This window comes from Oncorhynchus gorbuscha, linkage group LG14 (assembly GCF_021184085.1).
Source record: "Oncorhynchus gorbuscha isolate QuinsamMale2020 ecotype Even-year linkage group LG14, OgorEven_v1.0, whole genome shotgun sequence".
Lineage (NCBI taxonomy): Eukaryota > Metazoa > Chordata > Actinopteri > Salmoniformes > Salmonidae > Oncorhynchus > Oncorhynchus gorbuscha.
The window spans coordinates 24,465,973-24,486,988 of record NC_060186.1 but is presented as its reverse complement, the minus strand read 5'-3'; the positions used below and the strand labels follow the sequence as shown (position 1 = coordinate 24,486,988).

Genomic DNA, 21,016 nt, shown 5'->3' with positions numbered 1-21,016 from the left:
TCCTCTCAAACCACCACTGAGAGACAAGCAATTATGTAGAGACTATTGGGTTCCAATTGAACCAATCGACTCTGCTTTCCAAACTAAACTGAGTGACTCTTTTAATCTCTGGGGTAAACTTCCCGTTTCAATGTCCAGGTAGATACCAGAATGTTGCTGAGCTGCACAGGGTTTTTACAAAATGCAATTAATTTCAATAGATAAGGGACCAGCACATGTACACAACTTTTCACATATTCACTTTATTATTCCAGCATAATCTGAGATCAAATCAGGACAACGAAGATATAGCGAGACAAAAGGCTTGGCTTTCATTTATATGTAGAATACAATTTGACCCTTTTAGCATAAACATCACAGTGTATCATAAAGGCAGCATCACAGAGAGAGCAAGACAAGCACCAAATGAAGCAGAAAGGTTGGCCAATATGGGTCACCATGGCCATCGAAACCAATGAGGGCACAGTGAACGGTTTATGATGCAATGATAGGCTACATGTGGTGAGTCATTGTTTTTACAGTGGATTCGACGCCAAAACAACTGCAGCAAAGTGGCGCCAGGCAGGGAGCTGTGTACTGTATATCCCTGCAGCTATATAGATCCTGTCAGGCCTACCAATTGTCAACACTTCCTCCTCACACTGACGCAGCACATTTACTAAATTCATGTTTAAAAAAACAAATCAATGAATTAACCACATTTTGTTGTGATCCATCTAAACAGAACAGAATGTGGTGCTAAAATAAGGTAATAAATCATCTCATGATTTCAAATAGCCAGTCAATAGAAACCAAGACCAAACGCAAGGCAAGACTGGCCAAGACTCTTGAAAATCTGTCCCAAAATCTTTGGCTAGACATTTTCAAATGGTAAAACCTGTATACTATCAGTTTCCAAAGTGGAAATAAACATGACAAACAATTACAAATATCTTCCCAGAAAAAAAAAACACTTTTGAAATAATGATATATTGCATTTTCAAAATAAAGTACAATGTCCCAGAAAGTTCAATTTACAAAGTAACAAGGCACATAGGGTGGATGTCAGTAAACCATAGATACACAGAATATTGTGGAGAATGTCTACTTATACCATTGGAAACAAGGCCCATACTAGCATGGCGATAAGACTGATTGCGGTGATGGATATAGCTTTACCATAGAAATCAGGCCTATGGTGGTGACCACTTTACCACATGTACTATTGGTGATTGTCTATGGCTTACCATAGATACGGATGATTGTCAACACATTTACATTTGAGCCATTTAGCAGACGCTCTTTTCCAGAGAGACTTTCAGGAGCAATTAGGGTTAAGTGCTTTGCTCAAGGGCACATTGACAGATTTTTCACCTAGTCGGCTCGGGGATTTGAACCAACAACCTTTCGGTTACTGGCCCAACACTCTTAACCACTAGGCTACCTGTTGAACCTCCCTTGTGATCTCCTTGCCTGGCTACCCATCCACATTGCTCCGGCCAACTGACGTTTCTTCTCCACGATGAGTCTGGATTTGCCTCCCTCCCCGACGATTTCTAAAATACGAACACAATCTGACCAATCTGATTGGTCCCAGAAACAGATGGGTCGGGCCAGAGCCTGCTTACCTGATGACGTTATCAACTTTGATTCTCTGACTGGATTGTCATAAACAAATCTAACCAATCACTGATTCATTTGTTTTGAAGTCACACAAGCAACTTCTAGGATGGTAGTTTCAGACTGATTGTATGTAGCGATTGATAGAGCAGAGGAATTCAATTCAGGGTGAGTGGTCAGGCAAGTGCTCTCCCAAGCAGACATACAGCTCAGTCAGTCTATGAGTGGACCAGTTTGATGCCCTGTTCCGTGTCCAGTATATTGGGAGGGAACCAGCCCAGTTTGAGTCGCCTGAAGCACCTCAGACACATTCCACACAGCCAGAGGAGGTTGAGCCCACAGCACCAGTTGGATAGGTGCACCAGAGGATAGGTAGCCTGGGGGAAGTGGGTCTTCCAGTGCTTGGCCACGTCGCTCCCCGTGGGAAGATGGAGCGTGTAGTCGCTCCAGTGTTTCGACACGCCGTAGGCCGCCGCCACCATCCTGCCCTTCTCCGACCACTGGGTGGTGCTGTCCGGGTTGCAGTTGAACTCCACCCACTCCGAGGTGAAGTCCCCAAGGCGGGGGGCGACCCCGCCTTCGATGTCGCCGGCGGGGGCGAGCTCGGCCCCTTGCACGGCCACATAGACTCCCTCCATCCTGCGGACCTCCTTTACCCAGGGCATGGAGTTCTCCGTGTCCAGGACCAGGATGAGACGGGAGGTGAAGCCGCTGTTCTTCTCCTTCCACCACTCCAGCAGCTGCTCCAGACGCAGAGAGTCTCCTCCTGGTAGAGCGAGAAATAAACATTTTAATAACCCACAACCCTAGTCTTAGGCTGGGACAAACAAGGAACCATTTGCAAAAAGCTGATATGATTCATATCATAACATGCACAATGTAAACAAAAGGAACGTGAATAGTCAAGTTATTTGTCAAATCATCTCTATTGTTATTCTGAATAGCATCTACAACGACACGCCTGTATGGCCTATCCCTGGTCTAAATCCTGTGTTAAAGGGACTGCTCTCTGTTTGGGCACCCTTCCTCTGTGGCAGAAACGTGAGCGGTGTATGAGTGTGTATATGTGTGCGTGAGCAGCCTGCGTGATTGAGTAAGAGTGCCAGAGACACCCCCCCCCCATCCTGCTCTTCCCAGACCGTTCTGTAAAGCTCCAACGCCAGCCAGGGCTCTGGTTGTTTTTCCCTCGGCCTCCACTGCTCAAACACTGTGACACGGCGTATGACAAGCAGTATCCTTCATGAGGATTAATATGGCAGTGGGCTCCATGGAAGGAAGATTAAGAGGGGCCCGTAGATGGAGCCAAGATAAGATATTTCTTTACAGTTTGGGAGCTGCTCAGAAAGGGACTGGTGAAGAGGAGCAATACACTGTGTGGTCGTGACAAACTGATGCTTAAAGTACAATTTGGGTTTCAGGGGAGCACCGGGGTGGTACACTGTGGCTGCGTTGATGTTTTGACACATATTACGAGAAGCATTGGTCCGTAGATGGATCTGTATCTTTAGGAAGACGATACGTACCAGTTTTTTTTCACTGACCCTGAATGTTAGGGGTTTAGTAGCTTGTTTCATAAAAGGTTTTAAAAGTTACTGTAATCATAGCTTACAATGTACAATATATTCCTTCCTTAATCCATTAAAATAATAATTGGGTAATGGGTTAATAATACTAATTAACTGCACTCATTACAGCCGACTTGCCTGTTGAGGCACGATGACTGTCGGCATGTATTTGAGAAGGTTAAGGTGGGTGGTGAGTAAATAAGGACATTAAAGACAAAAAAAGGTAAAAGTAGTCTGGGTTCATGGAGAAAAGGAAAAGTTACGAGTGGGAGTACATTAACGGTCAAGTCATGTTTAATTGTCACCGAGCTTGTCTTCGTAGCAGCACCACGCAGTGATAAAGCGTGGGTGTGTGTTGGCAGCCACTGAAGACAAGCTTCAGTTAACACACTGGGAAAATGTTGAGACTCTTCATTTCTACTAAGAGCGATGGATTCATGAAAAGTACAGGCACAAATCACACTTTAGTGGTCACATACACGTGTTTAGCAGATGTTATTGCGGGTGTAGCGAAATGCTTGTGTTTGTAGCTACAACAGTGCAGTAATATCTAAGAAGTAATAAGGTGTTCGATAGAACACACTGCATCTGGCAGACTACAAAATATTTGGTACTTTTCTCAGAAACAAATGGAAAACTTTAAATTGTTTGTCAAAACAAAAATATAGTATTCTACCCTCATCATCATGTTTTATTCAAACATATAACCTTATTTTGATCATGTCTTTTTCATGTTTGATCTAGTCTGGAAATAAATAGGTGCAAAATAAACATTGATAGAAGATGAGAGACAGAGGCAAGAAGCTTGTGCGTTGAGGAGAGGCAGCCAGCCAGCCAACCCAGCCCCTGTAAGCTATGGTGACACTCACCTGCCAGTGCCCAGGCCCCGGTGCGCTGCGTATGCCCGCTGTAGAACACCACGTATGTATCATGGCGGGGCCCGTCGGCCGTGCGAAGCTCCAGGAAGGCCTTGAGCTTGGCCTGCAGGGCCTCCAAAGTCACCCCGCTGGTGGAGTAGTCACAGCCAAAAGTCTCAATCATGTGGTGGGAGAAGAGGCGCTGCACACTGTTCAACATGCCCGTAGAGAGCACGTTCAGCTCCTGCACCTGGACCGGAGGTAGGAGGGTGGGCTGGCCATCTGGCCTGTGGAGGGAAAGACGAGAGGATGGGTGGAGGAAAGGAGGGAACGAGAATGAATATGGAGGAGAGAATGGCAAGTGGAGATGGACAGCAGAATTGAAAAGAGGAAGATGAGAATGTAGAGTAAGAAAAGGAATAGAGGTGAAGACACTGGCAGTACAGTAGAGATGGAATGTGTGTGTTTGTCTAAAACTAGTGAGAATAAAGATGGAGAGGAGTCCTGAACTAACAGCACCATTCGGAGGTCAAGGCAGAGAAATCGGTTTGATCCGACACACCTCTTTCTCTCCATCCCACAGCACCAGGCATGAGGGCCAAGGCTTCCCCAGTCTCTGTCACTCAATATAGCCTCACTCAATCTGTATCTGTCTGTCCCTGGCATTACAACTTTCTCCATTCACTCATATAGACATCTGCATAACTCAAAACGTGCCATCTTAAAGCGGAGTTATTATGATCTTGAGAGAGACCTTGGGCTGGAGAAAGTTGTGTTTAAATAATGACTAGATTTTGTCTGAGTGGTTGTATTGAGATGACTGGGGGGCAGTGGATGACATGGCTGTTGGAGGCTGACGTGACAGATGTGTAACTAACCTGGCCTGGGTCTTATCTACACAAAGATGGAAACATATTAGTCTCTCACTATCCCCTTCCCTCTGTCCTCCTTCTCTAAAAGCCTGTCTCTCTCCCCCCGCACCCTCTCTCACTTTGTCCCTGTCAGACTTTCTTTCCTTTGCTCTCTGTCCCTTGTCGTTCCCTTCTTCTCCTCCTCCTCTTTCTCATCTTCCCAATGGGCCCTCATCATTGTAAAAACATGATCTGAACCCATCAAACAGTAGATAATACACTGCTATATTCTCAACATGCTCTCTGGTCTCCCGCCGGGGCCTACATCCACAGCCCTGGAATACAGAGCAGATGTATGGACCTGCATCCGAATCACCACCACAGACAGACCAAGTGCTAACTGCCCCAGCACAGAGATAGAGTCAGAGTCTGCAATGGCACCCTATTCCCTACATAGTGCACTACTTTTGACTAAAGCCCTATGGGTCCTAGTCAAATGGATAAGGGTGCCATGTCGGACAGAGTGGTCCTGCCTGGTCGTAAACACATGTTCCACCCACAGTCACTTAGTATGCCAGGGAGAGAGCAGCCTCAGGGGGGAAAACATTAGGGTCATGTTTATGCATGGCTATTGGGATATTTTCCACTTTGTTTGTCCAGTGAGGGAATTGAAATTATGGTCTGTCCCGCTGGATGCTGTAAAATGAAGGTTTTAAAAAATACTTGGCGCAGGGAAGATTGATGATTGTGGAGATGAAGAAAGTGAATGTGGATCTGTGTGTGTGAGGTTTGTGTACATGTGTACACTGAATTGTGTGCGCGTCAGGGTTTCCATTAGGAAAATGTGGAGCCTGACTTTTGATCGGCAGCATTTTAATTTAACAGACATTTGAGATATTTACCGGACCCATATGCATTGGGCGCATAACCTGATTAGGGCGTCCACCCACTGACAAAAAAAACAAACACATTTCGATGATTTATCCTCACAGAACATGCAACTCGAGGATGCAACAGCGTGCGCCCTTCTTACCGAATTCCAATGCGCACTTTGAAGATGTAAGGATAACGGCCACATTTACTTTTCATCAGCCAACAAGACGAGTGACAAAACAGCATAATCACTAGCCTATGTCCATGTAATATCCCACATAGTAGAAAGGTTGACCTATTCTTATGGTCAGCTTGTCGTTCTGTGCAAGAAAGAATTAGGCTATTCCAAACAGACTGGAACAATTATGGGATGATAGATCCCAAATTCATACAACTAGTAAGCCTAGCCTACATTAAAAAAAGAAGAAATCTTTAAAAAGCAATGAGGCTGATGCAACAGATCAGAACGTTTAGATTAAAAATGTTGATAATTTATTATTTCTTCACATTATACGTTTAGCAGTGCGCACAAGGCAGTAAGCTACAAAAAAGTGTTTGTTCCATAATGCAATTAGCGGAAAAACACCGCTGTCAAAAGCAAACTGAAAGCGGTTTCATGTGACAGAGATAAAAATATTTGTTTGAAATTTAGAAAGAGGGGACATCTAAAGATGCAACAACTAGCATGGGTTGCTAATATGAATAGAGCTATGTTTGAATACCCATACTAACATTCTGTATACTACATACTTAACTTATTATGGCTGCAGGGGCAGTATTGAGTAGCTTGGATGAAAGGTGCCCAGAGTAAACAGCTTGCTCCTCAGTGTCAGTTGCTAATATATGGATAATATTATTAATATTGGATAGAAAACACTCTGAAGTTTCTAAAACAGTTTGAATGATGGCTGTGAGTATAACATAACTCATATGGCAGCGAAAAACCTGAGAAGAAATCCAAACAGGAAGTGAGAAATTTGAGGTTGGTATATTTTCAATCCAGGCCCTATTGAATTCACATTGGGATATGAACGAAGTTACACTTCCTAGGGCTTCCACTAGATGTCGACCGTCTTTAGAAATTTGAATGAGGCTTCTGCTGTGTTGTGGGACAGAATAAGAAAGGAATGAGTCAGCTTACTGGCAGAGAGACATTTCTTGGTCACGCACATTCCACATGATATCGACTCCTCCTCGAGACACAAAGGAATTCTCCGGTTGGAACTTTATTGAAGATTTATGATAAAAACATCCTAATGATTGATTCTATACTTAGTTTGATTCTATACTTAGTTTGAAATGTTTCTTCGACCTGTAATATAACTTTTTGAAGTTTTTGTCCAAACACACGAACGTTTGGATATGTGTACCAAACGCTAACAAAGCAGCTACTTGGACATAAATAACGGACATTATCGAACAAATCAAGCATTTATTGTAGAACTGCGATTCCTGGGAGTGCATTCTGATGAAAATCGTCAAAGGGAATATTTATCATGTAATTTCTGGTTTCTGTTGACTCCAACATGGCGGCTAATTTGACTAATTTTCTGAGCACCATCTCAGCTTATTGCATGGTTTGCTTTTTCCGTATAGGTTTTTTGAAATCTGACAGCGGTTGCATTGAGGAGAAGTACATCTATAATTCCATGAGTATGACTTGTATTATCATCTACATTTATGAGTATTTCAGTTGAATCGATGTGGCTATGCAAAATCACTGGATGTTTTTGGAACTAGTGAACGTAACGCTCCAATGTAAACTCCGATTTTTTAAATATAAATATGAACTTTATCAAACAAAACATACATGTATTGTGTAACATGAAGTCCTATTAGTGTCATCTGATGAAGATCAAAGATTAGTGATTCATTTTATCTCTATTTGTGCTTTTTGTGACTCCTCTCTTTGGCTGGAAAAATGGCTGCGTTTGTTTGTGGCTTGGTGACCTAACAATCGTTTGTGGTGCTTTCACCGTAAAGCTTATTTGAAATCGGACACTGTGGTGGGATTAACAACAAGATTACCTTTAAAACGGTATAAGATACATGTATGTTTGAGGAATTTTAATTCTGAGATTTGTTGTTTTGAATTTGGCGCCCTGGCTGTTGTCATATCATCCCGTTAACGGGATTGCAAGCCCGGAAATGAATATATACACTACATAATATATACTATGAGCTCATTTTAGAATACTGTAAACGAATGGTATCATTTCAGTTGAGCGTACTACGCCTGTCTACTGTAAATTGATGCTGTAGCTATGCAACCTCTTGCTAGTTTGTTATCATAACAAATGACTAGCGAGACATTTTATGATTTCAGGTGTGTTCGTAAATTCAATCTGGAGTGCCAGAGTGCGCTCTGGGCGTTGTCAGATTGTCCATTCGTAAATTCAGAGCGTTTCGCTCCAGGAGCGTTCAGAGCGCACTGGACACTCTGGCCGAGGAGTAGGGTTGATCCGAGCGTTCAATGGCAGTCAAGCACCCAAGCTGACTAGCTAATGTTGGCAAGCTACTTCCAGACACAAATAAGAGAACACCTCACTCTGACCATTTTACTCGCCCTAGCAGTGCTGGTAAGACTGTTTATGTTAGCCAGAGCGTTGGTGACTAACTGTGCTGCTGGCAACAATTCAATTACGCTTTTTTATGCCGACGTTTACTGCCACCGGCCATATTCAACAGGTGTTGAGCGTTTGTAAATTCATCAGTTATTCCGCACTCTGACACACTAACGAGAGTGTTCTGAAATTGCAGATAGCCAGAATTAACAATGTCCATTGAAACGCACAACGACTATACCACTTAGCTAAGAATTATGTTAACAATCAAGTCAATAAACGTCTGGTAGTTAGTTAATATACTGCCTGGCAAGTTTGATGTATTAGTAGCCAACTAAAGTTAGATAATACTGATACATATTGCTGTAATGCTATGCGGTTCGTAAGGAGAGCATAGCTAACAAATTGTCAGCCAATGTAAGTTATTTGAAAAGTCAGGACTACAATACATTGCTCAACATTTTCTTGTGATAATTAGTTAAAGGAATGAATTTGTATCCGCTCTCGTTGGACTTCGGCTGCATATTTTCCGCCATTTTCTTCAAATCTGAAAATGTTGTGAAGCTACGCCCATTTTCTGAAGTATTGCATTATGGGCCCTAAAAGCTCGGAAATAGTGTACACTGCTCGTTTACTTTGTATTTTGGCGAATTTGGAAGGTAATCAGGGAACTTTTTGCAAACTAACTATAACCAATAAGTATACTAAATACTCAATTCATGTCACAAATTTTATGGTTAGTGTGAGTATTGAAAGAAAGTTGATTTGAAAACCAATAGAACATGAGAAAAATATTCTACTGGTTTCAATGGTTTATGGAAGTCTTTAGAGAAGAATTGCCCCCATGTTTCAATGGTCGGATTTTACTTTGAAGCAAGGTAAGTCATGCCTCATAAAATGAATTAAAACATTTAGGTTTCAAACCTTTAAATAAGTGTTCTCAAAACGCATACAGCTTCCAGCTCATCACAAAGTGGTGTGTAACATGCTGAAGCGTGCCAATACCTATATAAACATGAATGGAGAATGGGAAGGGTGTTTTAATTAACAGTTGAGAAATAAAAATAGTAGCTCTTTTTAAAATCGGGGCCATCAAAACAGTTAACACGCGATTGTATTTAGAATTGTTACGCAATGATTGGGCTTATAAATGCAAGTTTCACTCCAGCAGCAACAAATGAGCTGTTTGAGGAGCTGTAGCAGCAGCTCTCACGCTGTGTGACAGATTTTCCAATCATAGGCTCTGCATCTGTATGCTGTGCTTGTGTGATAAACCTAACGACTAACGAAAATACACACGTGCCAATTTAATTCCACTAAATTATTCAAATTATTTTAGAAACCGACAAGCATGACCGGTCAAATGTATTTGCCAAAAGCTGGCTATTAGCGGCTAACGGAGACCCTGGTGTGTGTGTGTGAGTTCTGTGTACATCAAATCAAATTTATTTGTCACATACATGGTTAGCAGATGTTAATGCGAGTGTAGCGAAATGCTTGTGCTTCTAGTTCCGACAATGCAGTAATAACCAACGAGTAATCTAACCAAACAATTTCAAAACTACTACCTTATACACACATGTGTAAAGGGATAAAGAATATGTACATAAATATCTATGAATGAGTGATGGTACAGAACGGCATAGACAAGATGCAGTAGATGGTATAGAGTACAGTATATACATATGAAATGAGGAACATTCCTTCTGTAGGGTATGTAAACAAAGTGGCATAGTTTAAAGTGGCTAGCGATACATGTATTACATAAAGATGCAGTAGATGATATAGAGTACAGTATATACAGTGCCGTGCGAAAGTATTCGGCCCCCTTGAACTTTGCGACCTTTTGCCACATTTCAGGCTTCAAACATAAAGATATAAAACTGTATTTTTTTGTGAAGAATCAACAACAAGTGGGACACAATCATGATGTGTAACGACATTTATTGGATATTTCAAACATTTTATATATATATACACACACACACACACTGGGGCCCCACAAGGGTGCGTTCTCAGCCCTCTCCTGTACTCCCTGTTCACCCACGACTGCGTGGCCATGCACAACCGAGATGTGTGTGTGTATATATATATATATATATATATATATATATACATACATACACACACACACACATACATACATACACACATACATACATATATATATATATATATATATATATATATATACACACACACACACACACAGTTGAAGTTGGAAGTTTACATACACCTCAGCTAAATATATTTAAACTCAGTTTTTCACAATTCCTGACATTTAGTCCTAGTAACAAATCCCTGTTTTAGGTCAGTTAGGATCACCACTTTATATTAAGAATGTGAAATGTCAGAATAATAGTAGAGAGAATGATTTATCTCAGCTTTAATTTCTTTCATCACATTCCCAGTGGGCCAGAAGTGTACAAACATTCAATTAGTATTTGGTAGCATTGCCTTTAAATTATTGAACTTGGGGTCAAATGTTTTTGGTAGCCTTCCACAAGCTTCCCACAATAAGTTGGATGAATGTTGGCCCATTCCTCCTGACAGGGCTGGTGTAACTGAGTCAGTTTTCTAGACCTCCTTGCTCACACACGCTTTTTAAGTTCTGCCCACAAATTTTCTATTGGATTGAGGTCGGGGCTTTGTGATGGCCACTCCAATACCGTGACTTTATTGTCCTTAGGCCATTTTGCCACAACTTTGGAAGTATGCTTGGAATCATTGTCCATTTGGAAGACCCATTTGCAACCAAGCTTTAACTTCCTGACTGATGTCTTGAGATGTTGCTTCAATATATACACATCATTTTTCATCCTCATGAAGCCATCTATTTTGTGAAGTGCAGCAAACCACCCCCACAACATGATGCTGCCACCCCCGTGCTTCACGGTTAGAATGGTGTTCTTTGGCTTGCAAGCTTCCCCCTTTTTCCTCCAAACATAACGATGGTCATTATGGCCAAAGTTCCATTTTTGTTTCATCAGACCAGAGGACATTTCTCCAAAAAGTACGATCTTTGTCCCGATGTGCAGTTGCAAACCGTAGTCTGGCTTTTTTAATGGCAGTTTTGGAGCAGTGGCTTCTTCCAAGGTGAGCGGCCTTTCAGGTTATGTCGATATAGGACTCGTTTGACTGTGGATATAGATACTTTTGTACCCGTTTCCTCCAGCATCTTCACAAGGTCCTTTGCTGTTGTTCTGGGATTGATTTGCACTTTTCGCACCAAGGTACGTTCATCTCTCGGTGACAGAACGCGTCAACTTCCTGAGCGGTATGACGGCTGCGTGGTCCCATGGTGTTTATACTTGCGTACTATTGTTTGTACAGATGATCGTGGTACCTTCAGGAGTTTGGAAATTGCTGTAGACCTGTGACAATATTTTCTCTGACAATTTTCTCTCTTGGCTGATTTATTTTGATTTTTCCATGACGTCAAGCAGAGGCACTGAGTTTGAAGGTAGGCCTTGAAATATATCCACAGGTACACCTCCAATTTACTCAAATTATGTCAATTAGCCTATCAGCGGCTTCTAAAGCCATGACATCATTTTCAGGAATCTTCCAAGCTGTTTAAAGGCACAATCAACTTACAGTGTATGTAAACTTCTGACCCACTGGAATTGTGATACAGTGAAGTAGAAGTGAAATAGTCTGTAAGTCGCTCTGGATAAGAGCGTCTGCTAAATGACTTAAATGTAATGTAATCAATTGTTGTAAAAATTACTTGTGTCATGCACGAAGTAGATGTCTTAACCGACTTGCCAAAACTATAGTTTGTTAACAAGAAATGTGTAGAGTGGTTGAAAAACTAGTTTTAATGACTCCAATCTAAGTGTATGTAAACTTCCGACTTCAGGTTCGTGCCGTGGGGGAGATCTTCGTGGGCTATACTCAACCTTGTCTCAGGGTAGAAAGTTGGAGGTTTGAAGATATCCCTCTAGTGGTGTGGGGGCTGTGCTTCGGCAAAGTAGGTTGGGTTATATCCTACCTGGTTGGCCCTGTCCGGGGGTATCGTCGGATGGGGCCACAGTGTCTCCCGACCCCTCCTGTCTCAGCCACCAGTATTTATGCTGCAATAGTTTGTGTCAGGGGGCTAGGATCAGTCTGTTATATCTGGAGTATTTCTCCGGTCTTATCCGGTGTCCTGTGTGAATGTAAGTATGCTCCTAATTCTCTTTCTCTCTTTTCTCGGAGGACCTGAGCCCTAGGACCATGCCTCAGGACTACCTGGCCCGATGACTCCTTACTGTCCCCAGTCCACCTGGTCGTGCTGCTGCTCCAGTTTCAACTGTTCTGCCTGCAGCTATGGAACCCTGACATGTTCACCGGACATGCTACCTTGTCCCTGACCTGCCGTTTTCGACTCCCTCTCTCTACCGCACCTGCTGTCTCTAACTCTGAATGATCGGCTATGAAAAGCTAACTGACATTTACTCCTGAGGTGCTGACCTGTTGCACCCTCTACAACCACTGTGATGATGATGATGATGATGATGATGATGATTATTATTTGACCCTGATGGTCATCTATGTACGTCCACCCGGCACTGCCAGAAGAGGACTGGCCATCCCTCAGAGCCTGGTTCCTCTCTAGATTTCTTCTGAGGTTCCTGCCTTTCTAGGGAGATTTTTCTAGCCACCGTGCTTCTACATCTGTTTTGCTTGCCGTTTGGGGTTTTAGGCTGGGTTCCTGTATAGCACTTTGTGACATCAGCTGATGTGAAAAAGGCTTTATAAATACATTTGATTGATTGTGTGTACGGTTATATACCTGCTGTAGCTGGTAGGGACGACCACAGCGTAGCCCACAGATGTGCCCCCCAGGCAGCTGCCCAGCTCATGGAAGAGCCCGTGGGCCAGAGACTCCAGAGGGAGGACCACCAGGAACACACTCATGAACACACCATTGGAGGGCTGCAACACAAGAGAGCATTTCATTTGTGATTTTTCTTCAATGTCTTGAAGCACAAGATAATTTAGCTACACATTTAAAAACAAAAGGCTTCAGCTCAAAACACCCTTCAAACACAATCAAGTCAAGTTGTGGGAGTGAGAATGAAGCCTTTTCAAAGATAGTCTAAGTGAATTCAAGGCCAAAATCTACCAATGGACTCTTATTATACAAATTCACCAAGCTGTTAAAATTCAGTAAATACACAACTAAATAATTTTATGATGTTGCCTTGACGATTTCCACATAGCCTTGCGATTCCTCAATTACACTTGTGTTACATTCACATTTGCAATTAAAACCCTTATTAAACCTCATATTTTTCCTCAATCTGATTTGTCCAATTAGCGAGGCACCAGCAAGGTTACCACATCAGAACTCCCTACTTCATTATTAGAGAGTCAGTTTTGGATGGAGGCAGCAGACTTCTTGTTAAATTCATCTACGACTGCCCAAGGACTCACAGCTGGTCCATAATCATCTCCTCAGTCCTCATTTGACAAAGCAGCACTGAAGCTCTAATGCAATCCCAGCATTCAAGCCCTTTAAAACGTAGAGCAAGGCTATAGGCCTAGATTATAGAAACAATTCAAAGCTATAGCTAGGCCTATATGTTTGGTAACACGGACACTGAATTGTTTAATTTACTTTACATGTTTAAGAGTGTGTGGGTGGGTTGAGTAAGTATTCTTGCTTAAAGACATGCTCCAGTACTTTGGAGCCTAAGAAATAAAAAAATGTAAACCTCCTGCTTTGGGCTGGATGTGTCAATGTGTAGTTCATACATGCATAATCTATGAGCAGAATTACTGTCACCTTAATTAGCTACGAAATACGAGAAAATACGTTTGAAAGCGACTGTTTCTTGAAGCTGTGCCTAGAGCAATTACAGTTCTAGCCAATAAGTTTCAGCCTTAGTGTGTGTGACAGCTAGCAACGCACCTGCCCATCGTTATCCAGCGTGGCCCAACGGCTGTGTGAGTGAGTGAGAGAGAGAAAGAAAAATAACGTGGTGCACATAGCTGCACATGTGATGTAGTACGCAATTTGTGTACCACTTTTGGCTCGTGAGTAATATTTTCAAAACTACCGGCAAAAAGGTATACAAAGGTACAGGAGAATCTCTTTAAGGGTAGTTCCATTTAATTTCAGCAGGCCATGACAACAGCCACCATCTCTGATTGTTCTGAAATAGTTTCTGTAGTTAGAAACAGATAAGCATTCCTGAATCATTATTTTGTTGAAAACACTTTTTGAACTCTGAGAAATTAAGCTAATTGATTACACCCAAATTGGCCATTTCAATCATAGGATTCATATAATATTCATTAAGTATAATACCCAACATCCTATTTGGACAAAACCACTTCTTAAAATGACTAAGACATGAGGAATCCAAATAAATAGTCAAAAGCCACCCATGTACCCCACCCAAAACAAGGCCACCCCAACCGCCACCATAAGGTATCAGTTGTCTATGTTTGACAAGTATTATGAAGCTGTGGCTTGGAGTATTGTTTATTCATCCTATGTATTGTGAATTCGGTGATGTTTTTTTTCTTTCCTGTTCAGAGAAATTAGCCATTGAAGTCGCTTGCATTTCCCCCCCATACATGAGTGTGAAAGTACCAGGTTTTTCCCACTAGAAGGTAGTTTTGATCCCATTTGAGTAACAATTGATTGTGATTGTGATTGTTTTAAATAAAATTAAAATGGTCAAAGATAACCAAAAATAGATTCTTAGCAAATAGCAATTTCTCAAGCAAGACATTTTTTAGGATTGTCTGGGAGTGGTCTGAGTGGGGAGGGGAAAACTGAGACCTGGCTGAGAGATTTTGAAACTGTTTCTTATTGGTCTTACTAATTTACTGCCTGGTGATGTTAACAGTCAGGCCAAATCTCCATCCCACCAAAACAGGCAGAAATTCAAGGTGGCCTTTTCAGCTTTTACAACCTCAGTGTGGAAACATAAAACACAGGGAAAAAAAATCAAATTTTTGACGGCACAGGGCCATTAAATGGACCCATTGCAACTTTAGGTAGAAAACCAACAGCTTTTGCTCATGATTAAAATAAATGGTGGGTCATAGCTTAGAGGGATACAGCGAGATTCTGACAATTCGTTTTTCTATCTACCCAGGCTATATCTCTGTGTGTAGTATGAAGGAAATTACAAGCATTTCTTTTTCTTTTTCGCGAACAAATGATGACGCAACTCACCTAGTGTTAGCGCAATAACTGGAAGTCTACAGGTACAGTAGCATAAACTGGCTGCAGATCTTATATGACGTGGCAAATAGTTGGACATGCCTCAGCGTAGCCTGTTATGCTAATAGCAGATTACAAGGTAAAGCTAAATTAGGGCTAAATAACTTATGGCTCCTTATGTAAGGAGATAGGCATATTAAAGAGCTAATTCACTTGGTCACGGTTGAGAGCAGAAGCAGCTCTCCTCTCCGGCTTGGGACTGTCTTGTGAATGCATGCCAGGCCTCCAGCAAGCGTCAGTCTCCAGGGTTTATGACGTGAAGCTTGATGTTTCAATGTTGATGACGCTACTCACCTTGCTTTGTTATTAGGCTATGCAGCTATCATGGTCAGGTCTGTCTCGAATAAGATCATTCAAATCTTCTCAATGATTCAAATCTTCTCAATGTGGCAAAACCAAAATAAATGAAAAGCTCAGACGGATTTATCAATCCATCTTTTCATTCATTAGTTTAACATATATTACCCTGCCAGTTCACCATGTAGCAATATGTAGCATCTTACCTGCCAGGACACAGCTGCCAGAATGGCTGTGGACACCAGGCTGAAGAAGACCAGGCGTTCAGAGATCAGGCAGAAGTGTCTCATCCCCCGCGAGGCCATGACCCGGTCCAGGCTTCGTGAGTCTGACTGCTGGACTGAGCGCGCCTTCTGACAGTCACTCAGCTTGGTGTGGAAGCCCCACAGTGTGATCAGCAGCACCACGTGGCAGACTGTCCAGAACAGGCCAAACACACAGAATCCAGGGATCACCAGGTACCACAGTTCTAGATGGCTCATCTTTAGAGCGGCTAGGACGAAGAAGGCCATCTCCACAAGCCCCAGGGGGAGCAGGGAGAGTCGACACCAGACACGCCCCCAGGAAAGCAGGGGCAGCCAGCGCTCGGTGGCCCCTAGGCTGCTGAAGTAGACGTCCAAGAGGGGGTCACAGATCAGACGGCCCAGGTAGCAGCCCAGGGCGAAGGGGTTGGTGGTTATCCCCACGGCCTTGAAAAACAGCAGGGAGGTGACCAGGGTGAAGCAGGCCAAGTTGGGCAGGGCTAGGAGGGACTTGACACGCAGGCCCACGATCAGAGCCCCCAGCGCCACCACTAGGGCAATGAAGGCCATAGATTTGTGCATCAGCATGGTGGTGCTGGCAATGCCAAAGCCTAGGAGTTCTAGGAGCTCCTTGGACGAGAGCAGGGTGGGTTTATAGTGAACACAGCCCATTATCCTATCTGTTAAAGCCCACACTGTCCTCAAAGCCACACTAGCCAGCAACAGGTAGTTAGTAGCCTGCTCCTTCACATTATCCTCCAGCGAGGGACTATTGAGGAAGCACAGGAGGCCCAGAAGGAAGCCAAACCACAGGTGGAAGAGGCTGAGACTGGCCCCCTCCATGGAGAAGTAGTAGTAAAGGATGCTGGCGATGCCCAGGACGAAGAGACCCAGGATGAAGATAACAAGGATCATGGGCTCGTCCGTCTGCTCCCAGCGCACATAAAGGCCCAGGCATACGGCCACCATCAGGTTGAAACTGGACAGGTAACCCAGGCAACGCACCAACGACCACATGTCCACCTCTCCGCCAGGCGCAGGCCCGCTCTCCTCCTCCGGCTCCAGGCGTGGCATGGCTGTGTAGAGACAGTGGCTGAGGCTGTAACAGCTCCTCCTGAACATTCAACTGGGGGGACTCATGATTCAATGATAAGGTATGTCACTGACAGTAGCAAGCTTGTGTAGGTTTTGTAACAGACGGGGGCTCTTGAATTTAGGCAACATTATGGATGAGCTCGATGAAATCGGCTATTCAGCCACTGTGAAAGGAGAACATATTTTGTGAATGTGAAAAATGTTTACATTAATTATCATGAACAATAATCATCCTAATTTAGCTGTCATATGTTTGCTGGATGACAAGCAAGTAAACAAACCGGTTTAATTATCACAGCAATACACATTGACACTCACCAGTTGCTATTGACAGAAGATTAGAGACAGTCAGCAAGCGCTAGCTACGTGCTTCTGTCAATAGCACAAGAATGGCTAGCACATAGCACAAGAACGCATTAGCACAACAAGAATGGCTAGTAGCTAGCTAGTTAGTTATGCTGCGTCGTAAGGTTAAGTAAGTGATGACATCTCTCGCAATTCCAGAGGCATCACAGTAAAACTACTTAAAATCATCAAATGTACTCACAAATAACTATCGATGACAAAACGAAAGATGAATCTTGAGTTGCTTACCCTTGTCTAAAAACTTTTTTCGTTTCTAGTTCGGGATGTTTCCGGACTCCAAACTACGGCAAAGATAATGAGACAAACACAGTTGGGATTTTGCGTTTGCAGCGAAATCGAATGTGGTTTCACAGCAGGTTATCCCTCTCAATAAATTATTATTCAATTAGAGGTGACATCAAGGAAATATCATTATTTATCAATCAAGATAATTGAAAAAAATGTCATTTAACATTCATTGATCAGAAAAGACAACCACCTCAAGCATATAATCATTGCATCCACATCCAGTGTGTGTCCTCTATGGTCAGTGAAGATATCACAGTGATGGTGCCAAGGGGCACATCTCAAATGACACCCCACTCAAATATGAACTTTACCGCATATTGTACTGTAGCTCTAGTAAAATAGTACAATATTTGGGAACAGCCAAAGAGAGATTACTCTGGTTAATTGTGATACTTTCTGGGAAATGATAATGTGGAGTAGTGTGGCTTTATATTAACAGAGGCACTGTGGAGGCAGGGGTCGATTCATTTTCTATTTTTCTCTCTGTGTTGTTGGGAAGGGCCCGTAAGTAAGCATTTCACTGTTGTTTACGAAGCGTTTGTAAAATGTTATTTGATTTGTTTGTTTTTCTGCCTGACTGACTACTGTAGGTATAATAATGCACACACAGATACAGCAGGAGTCCTCACTCTCTCCCTCCCTCCCACACATCACTGTGAAGCCCACAGAGCCAAGAAACATCTGAGCTGGAGACTGGAGACACAATACATAACACAGCCGTAGGCCCTCATCAAGAATCATATCAACCTACTGTAATTGGAGGGATTTAGGGCCCTGAGTTTCCCCCCACCGTTTCATATGATGACATGAGCAGGAAAACTCTAGACCGTAGTCATGAGCATCATGTGTATCAGGACCACATAAATGTTCTGTATAGGTTACATTACATACATTTGGTCAAGGTGAATGATGCATTTGGTCTTGAGGATTGCAATGTAAATACCATAAATACAATTGAAAAATGGGAATTCTATGGTATCTGTAACCACCAAGCCCAACAGCAGGCTTTTTGCAACGGAAATCTCAGCGTTGGGCTTTGAAGACCAAGATAAATCCATTGGCCAATTGGATCATTTACAGCATTAGTGAGGAGAAGCCTTTTAAAAGGTTTATTTATAATTTTCTGCTGATACAACATGATAAATGTAAGGATGGGATGAACATCAAGGAGGCTAATTCACTATCCTGAGGCTACAAAGCATCCAAAAAAGTATCTGTGTGTGTGTACATGTGTGTACATGTGTGTTTGTACTAGATTGACATTCAACACACAACAGCTTATAATTAAATAAATACACAGATAAGGTGATATCTCAAAGTATTTGGGAGGGCAATGTGAGATTCTGCAGAGATAAGTGTGTGTGTGTGTGTGTGGGGGGGGGTGCGTGTGGGTGCTGTACCCGAGGTACTGTAAAAGTGAAATGTTAATATCAAAGTGAGTGTATTTCTCTCTGCTGAGCTGATTGGGGAAGACTAAGGCAGAGTGCCACGTGTTGTACCGGAGGGTCTGAAGGGTACGGAAGTCACACCCGTTTACACTCCGGGGAAATCGACTGATGTTAGGAAGAAAGAACACTTGTGAGTGTTTCAGAGTGTGTTAAGAGATCACTTTTTATAAATACACCCAATTAGTCCACTTCAACCTCGCTCTTGTTTCCTCAATGAAATATCGAGGTCGTCGTGTATTAAATAGGCCACACATTTCCTGCAAGACCACGATAACTGTGACAATAGAATTCAAGTGATAATTCTTTGAATTAGTAGAGTTGCTTCATCCATAATTGAACAGGGCGTCCCGCTCTTAATGTTTGGTTAGAACACAAGACTATTCTTGGTAAGCAGCTCAGCAGCACCTGCCCCACCACTGCAGCAGTTCCCTGGTGTGCTGTTTCCACGAGGCAGAGAAGACTAGATCACCCGTGATTACTTATTCTCCGAAACCCAATCAGAGCTCATGAATGGTGTCGATGTTTTCATTACCCCTTGTAGGTCACAGGGCTCAATGAATGAGCTCCCACATAAAGAGAGAGAGAGAGAGAGAGAGAGAGAAGGAAGGGGAGGGAGAGAGTGGTGAAGGAGACTGAGGACGGAGAAAGAGAGAAAGAACTAGAATATATAGAGAGATAGAGAGAAAAAAGAGAGAGGGAAAGAGTGAGGTTCATCTGAATTATGCAGTCCGGGCCACATCGCATGTTCGTCATTCTTAGATGTGCAATAAGATGTGGCAAGATTACTTTGCAACAACATTCTGAGGAAACATGGCCACCCTAACGGAACCACTACCATCCAGTATCCATTGTTCGGGTGAAATAAAGTACATGAAGTTCAACTAGTATTTAACTACATTTTCAAATGTTTTCCGTAGTTAATTACTTTTTTGCCATGTAGTGGTGTAGCTACAGTGAATTTGGAAAGTATTCAGACCCCTTGACTTTTTACACATTTTGTTACGTTACAGCCTTATTGTAAAATTGATTAAATATTTTTTTTTCCTGATCAATCTACACACAATACCCCACAATGACAAAGCAAAAACAGTACAAATGTTTACAAAAGTCAACCACTGAAATATCACATTTAGATAATTATTCAGATCCTTTACTCAGTACTTTGTTGAAGCACATTTGGCAGCGATTACAGCCTCGAGTCTTCTTGAGTTGGACGCTACAAACATGGCACACCTGTTTTTTGAGAGTTTCTCCCAATCCTCTTTGCAGATCCTCTCAAGGCTCTGTCAGGTTGGATGGGGAGCGTTGCTGCACAGCTATTTTCAGGTCTCTCCAGAGTTGTTAGGTTGGGTTCAAGTCCGGGCTCTGGCCCGGCCACTGAAGGATGTGACAAATTCAGTGACTTGTTCCCGAAGCAACTCCTGCATTGTCTTGGCAGTGTGCTTAGGGTCATTGTCCTGTTGGAAGGTGAACCTTCATCCCAATATGAGGTCCTGAGTGCTCTGGAGCAGGTTTTCATCAAGGATGTCTCTGTACTTTGCTCCGTTCATCTTTGCCACGATCCTGAATAGTCTCCCAGTCCTTGCTGCAGAAAAACATCCCTACAATAGGATGCTGCCACCAACATGCTTCACCGTAAGGATGGTGCCAGGTTGCGTCCCAACGTTGTTTCCATGTGTGTGTTTGACGCCACACGGTACTGTTTCGTTTTTTTGTAGATTTCACGTTATCGTTTATTGTTTTTGT

At 42.7% G+C, this 21,016-nt stretch overlaps 1 protein-coding gene across 2 annotated transcripts; it reads right to left on the bottom strand.

The window, feature by feature from the left end:
• Window positions 1–232: 232 nt before the first annotated feature.
• On the bottom strand, window positions 233–17,895 carry LOC123994674 (transmembrane protein 168-A-like). 2 transcript variants are annotated; one of them, XM_046297572.1, is made up of 5 exons: window positions 17,763–17,895; window positions 16,038–17,332; window positions 13,087–13,229; window positions 4,034–4,308; window positions 233–2,365 (listed from the first exon to the last, which is right to left on the bottom strand). In XM_046297572.1, the coding sequence occupies exons 2-5, from the start codon at window positions 17,193–17,195 to the stop codon at window positions 1,818–1,820; spliced, it is 2,124 nt and encodes a 707-aa protein (XP_046153528.1). In that variant the 5' UTR covers window positions 17,196–17,332; window positions 17,763–17,895; the 3' UTR covers window positions 233–1,817. The 2 variants fall into 2 exon arrangements, with proteins under 2 accessions (XP_046153528.1, XP_046153527.1); XM_046297571.1 differs by having other exon boundaries at window positions 17,716–17,820.
• Window positions 17,896–21,016: the final 3,121 nt, after the last annotated feature.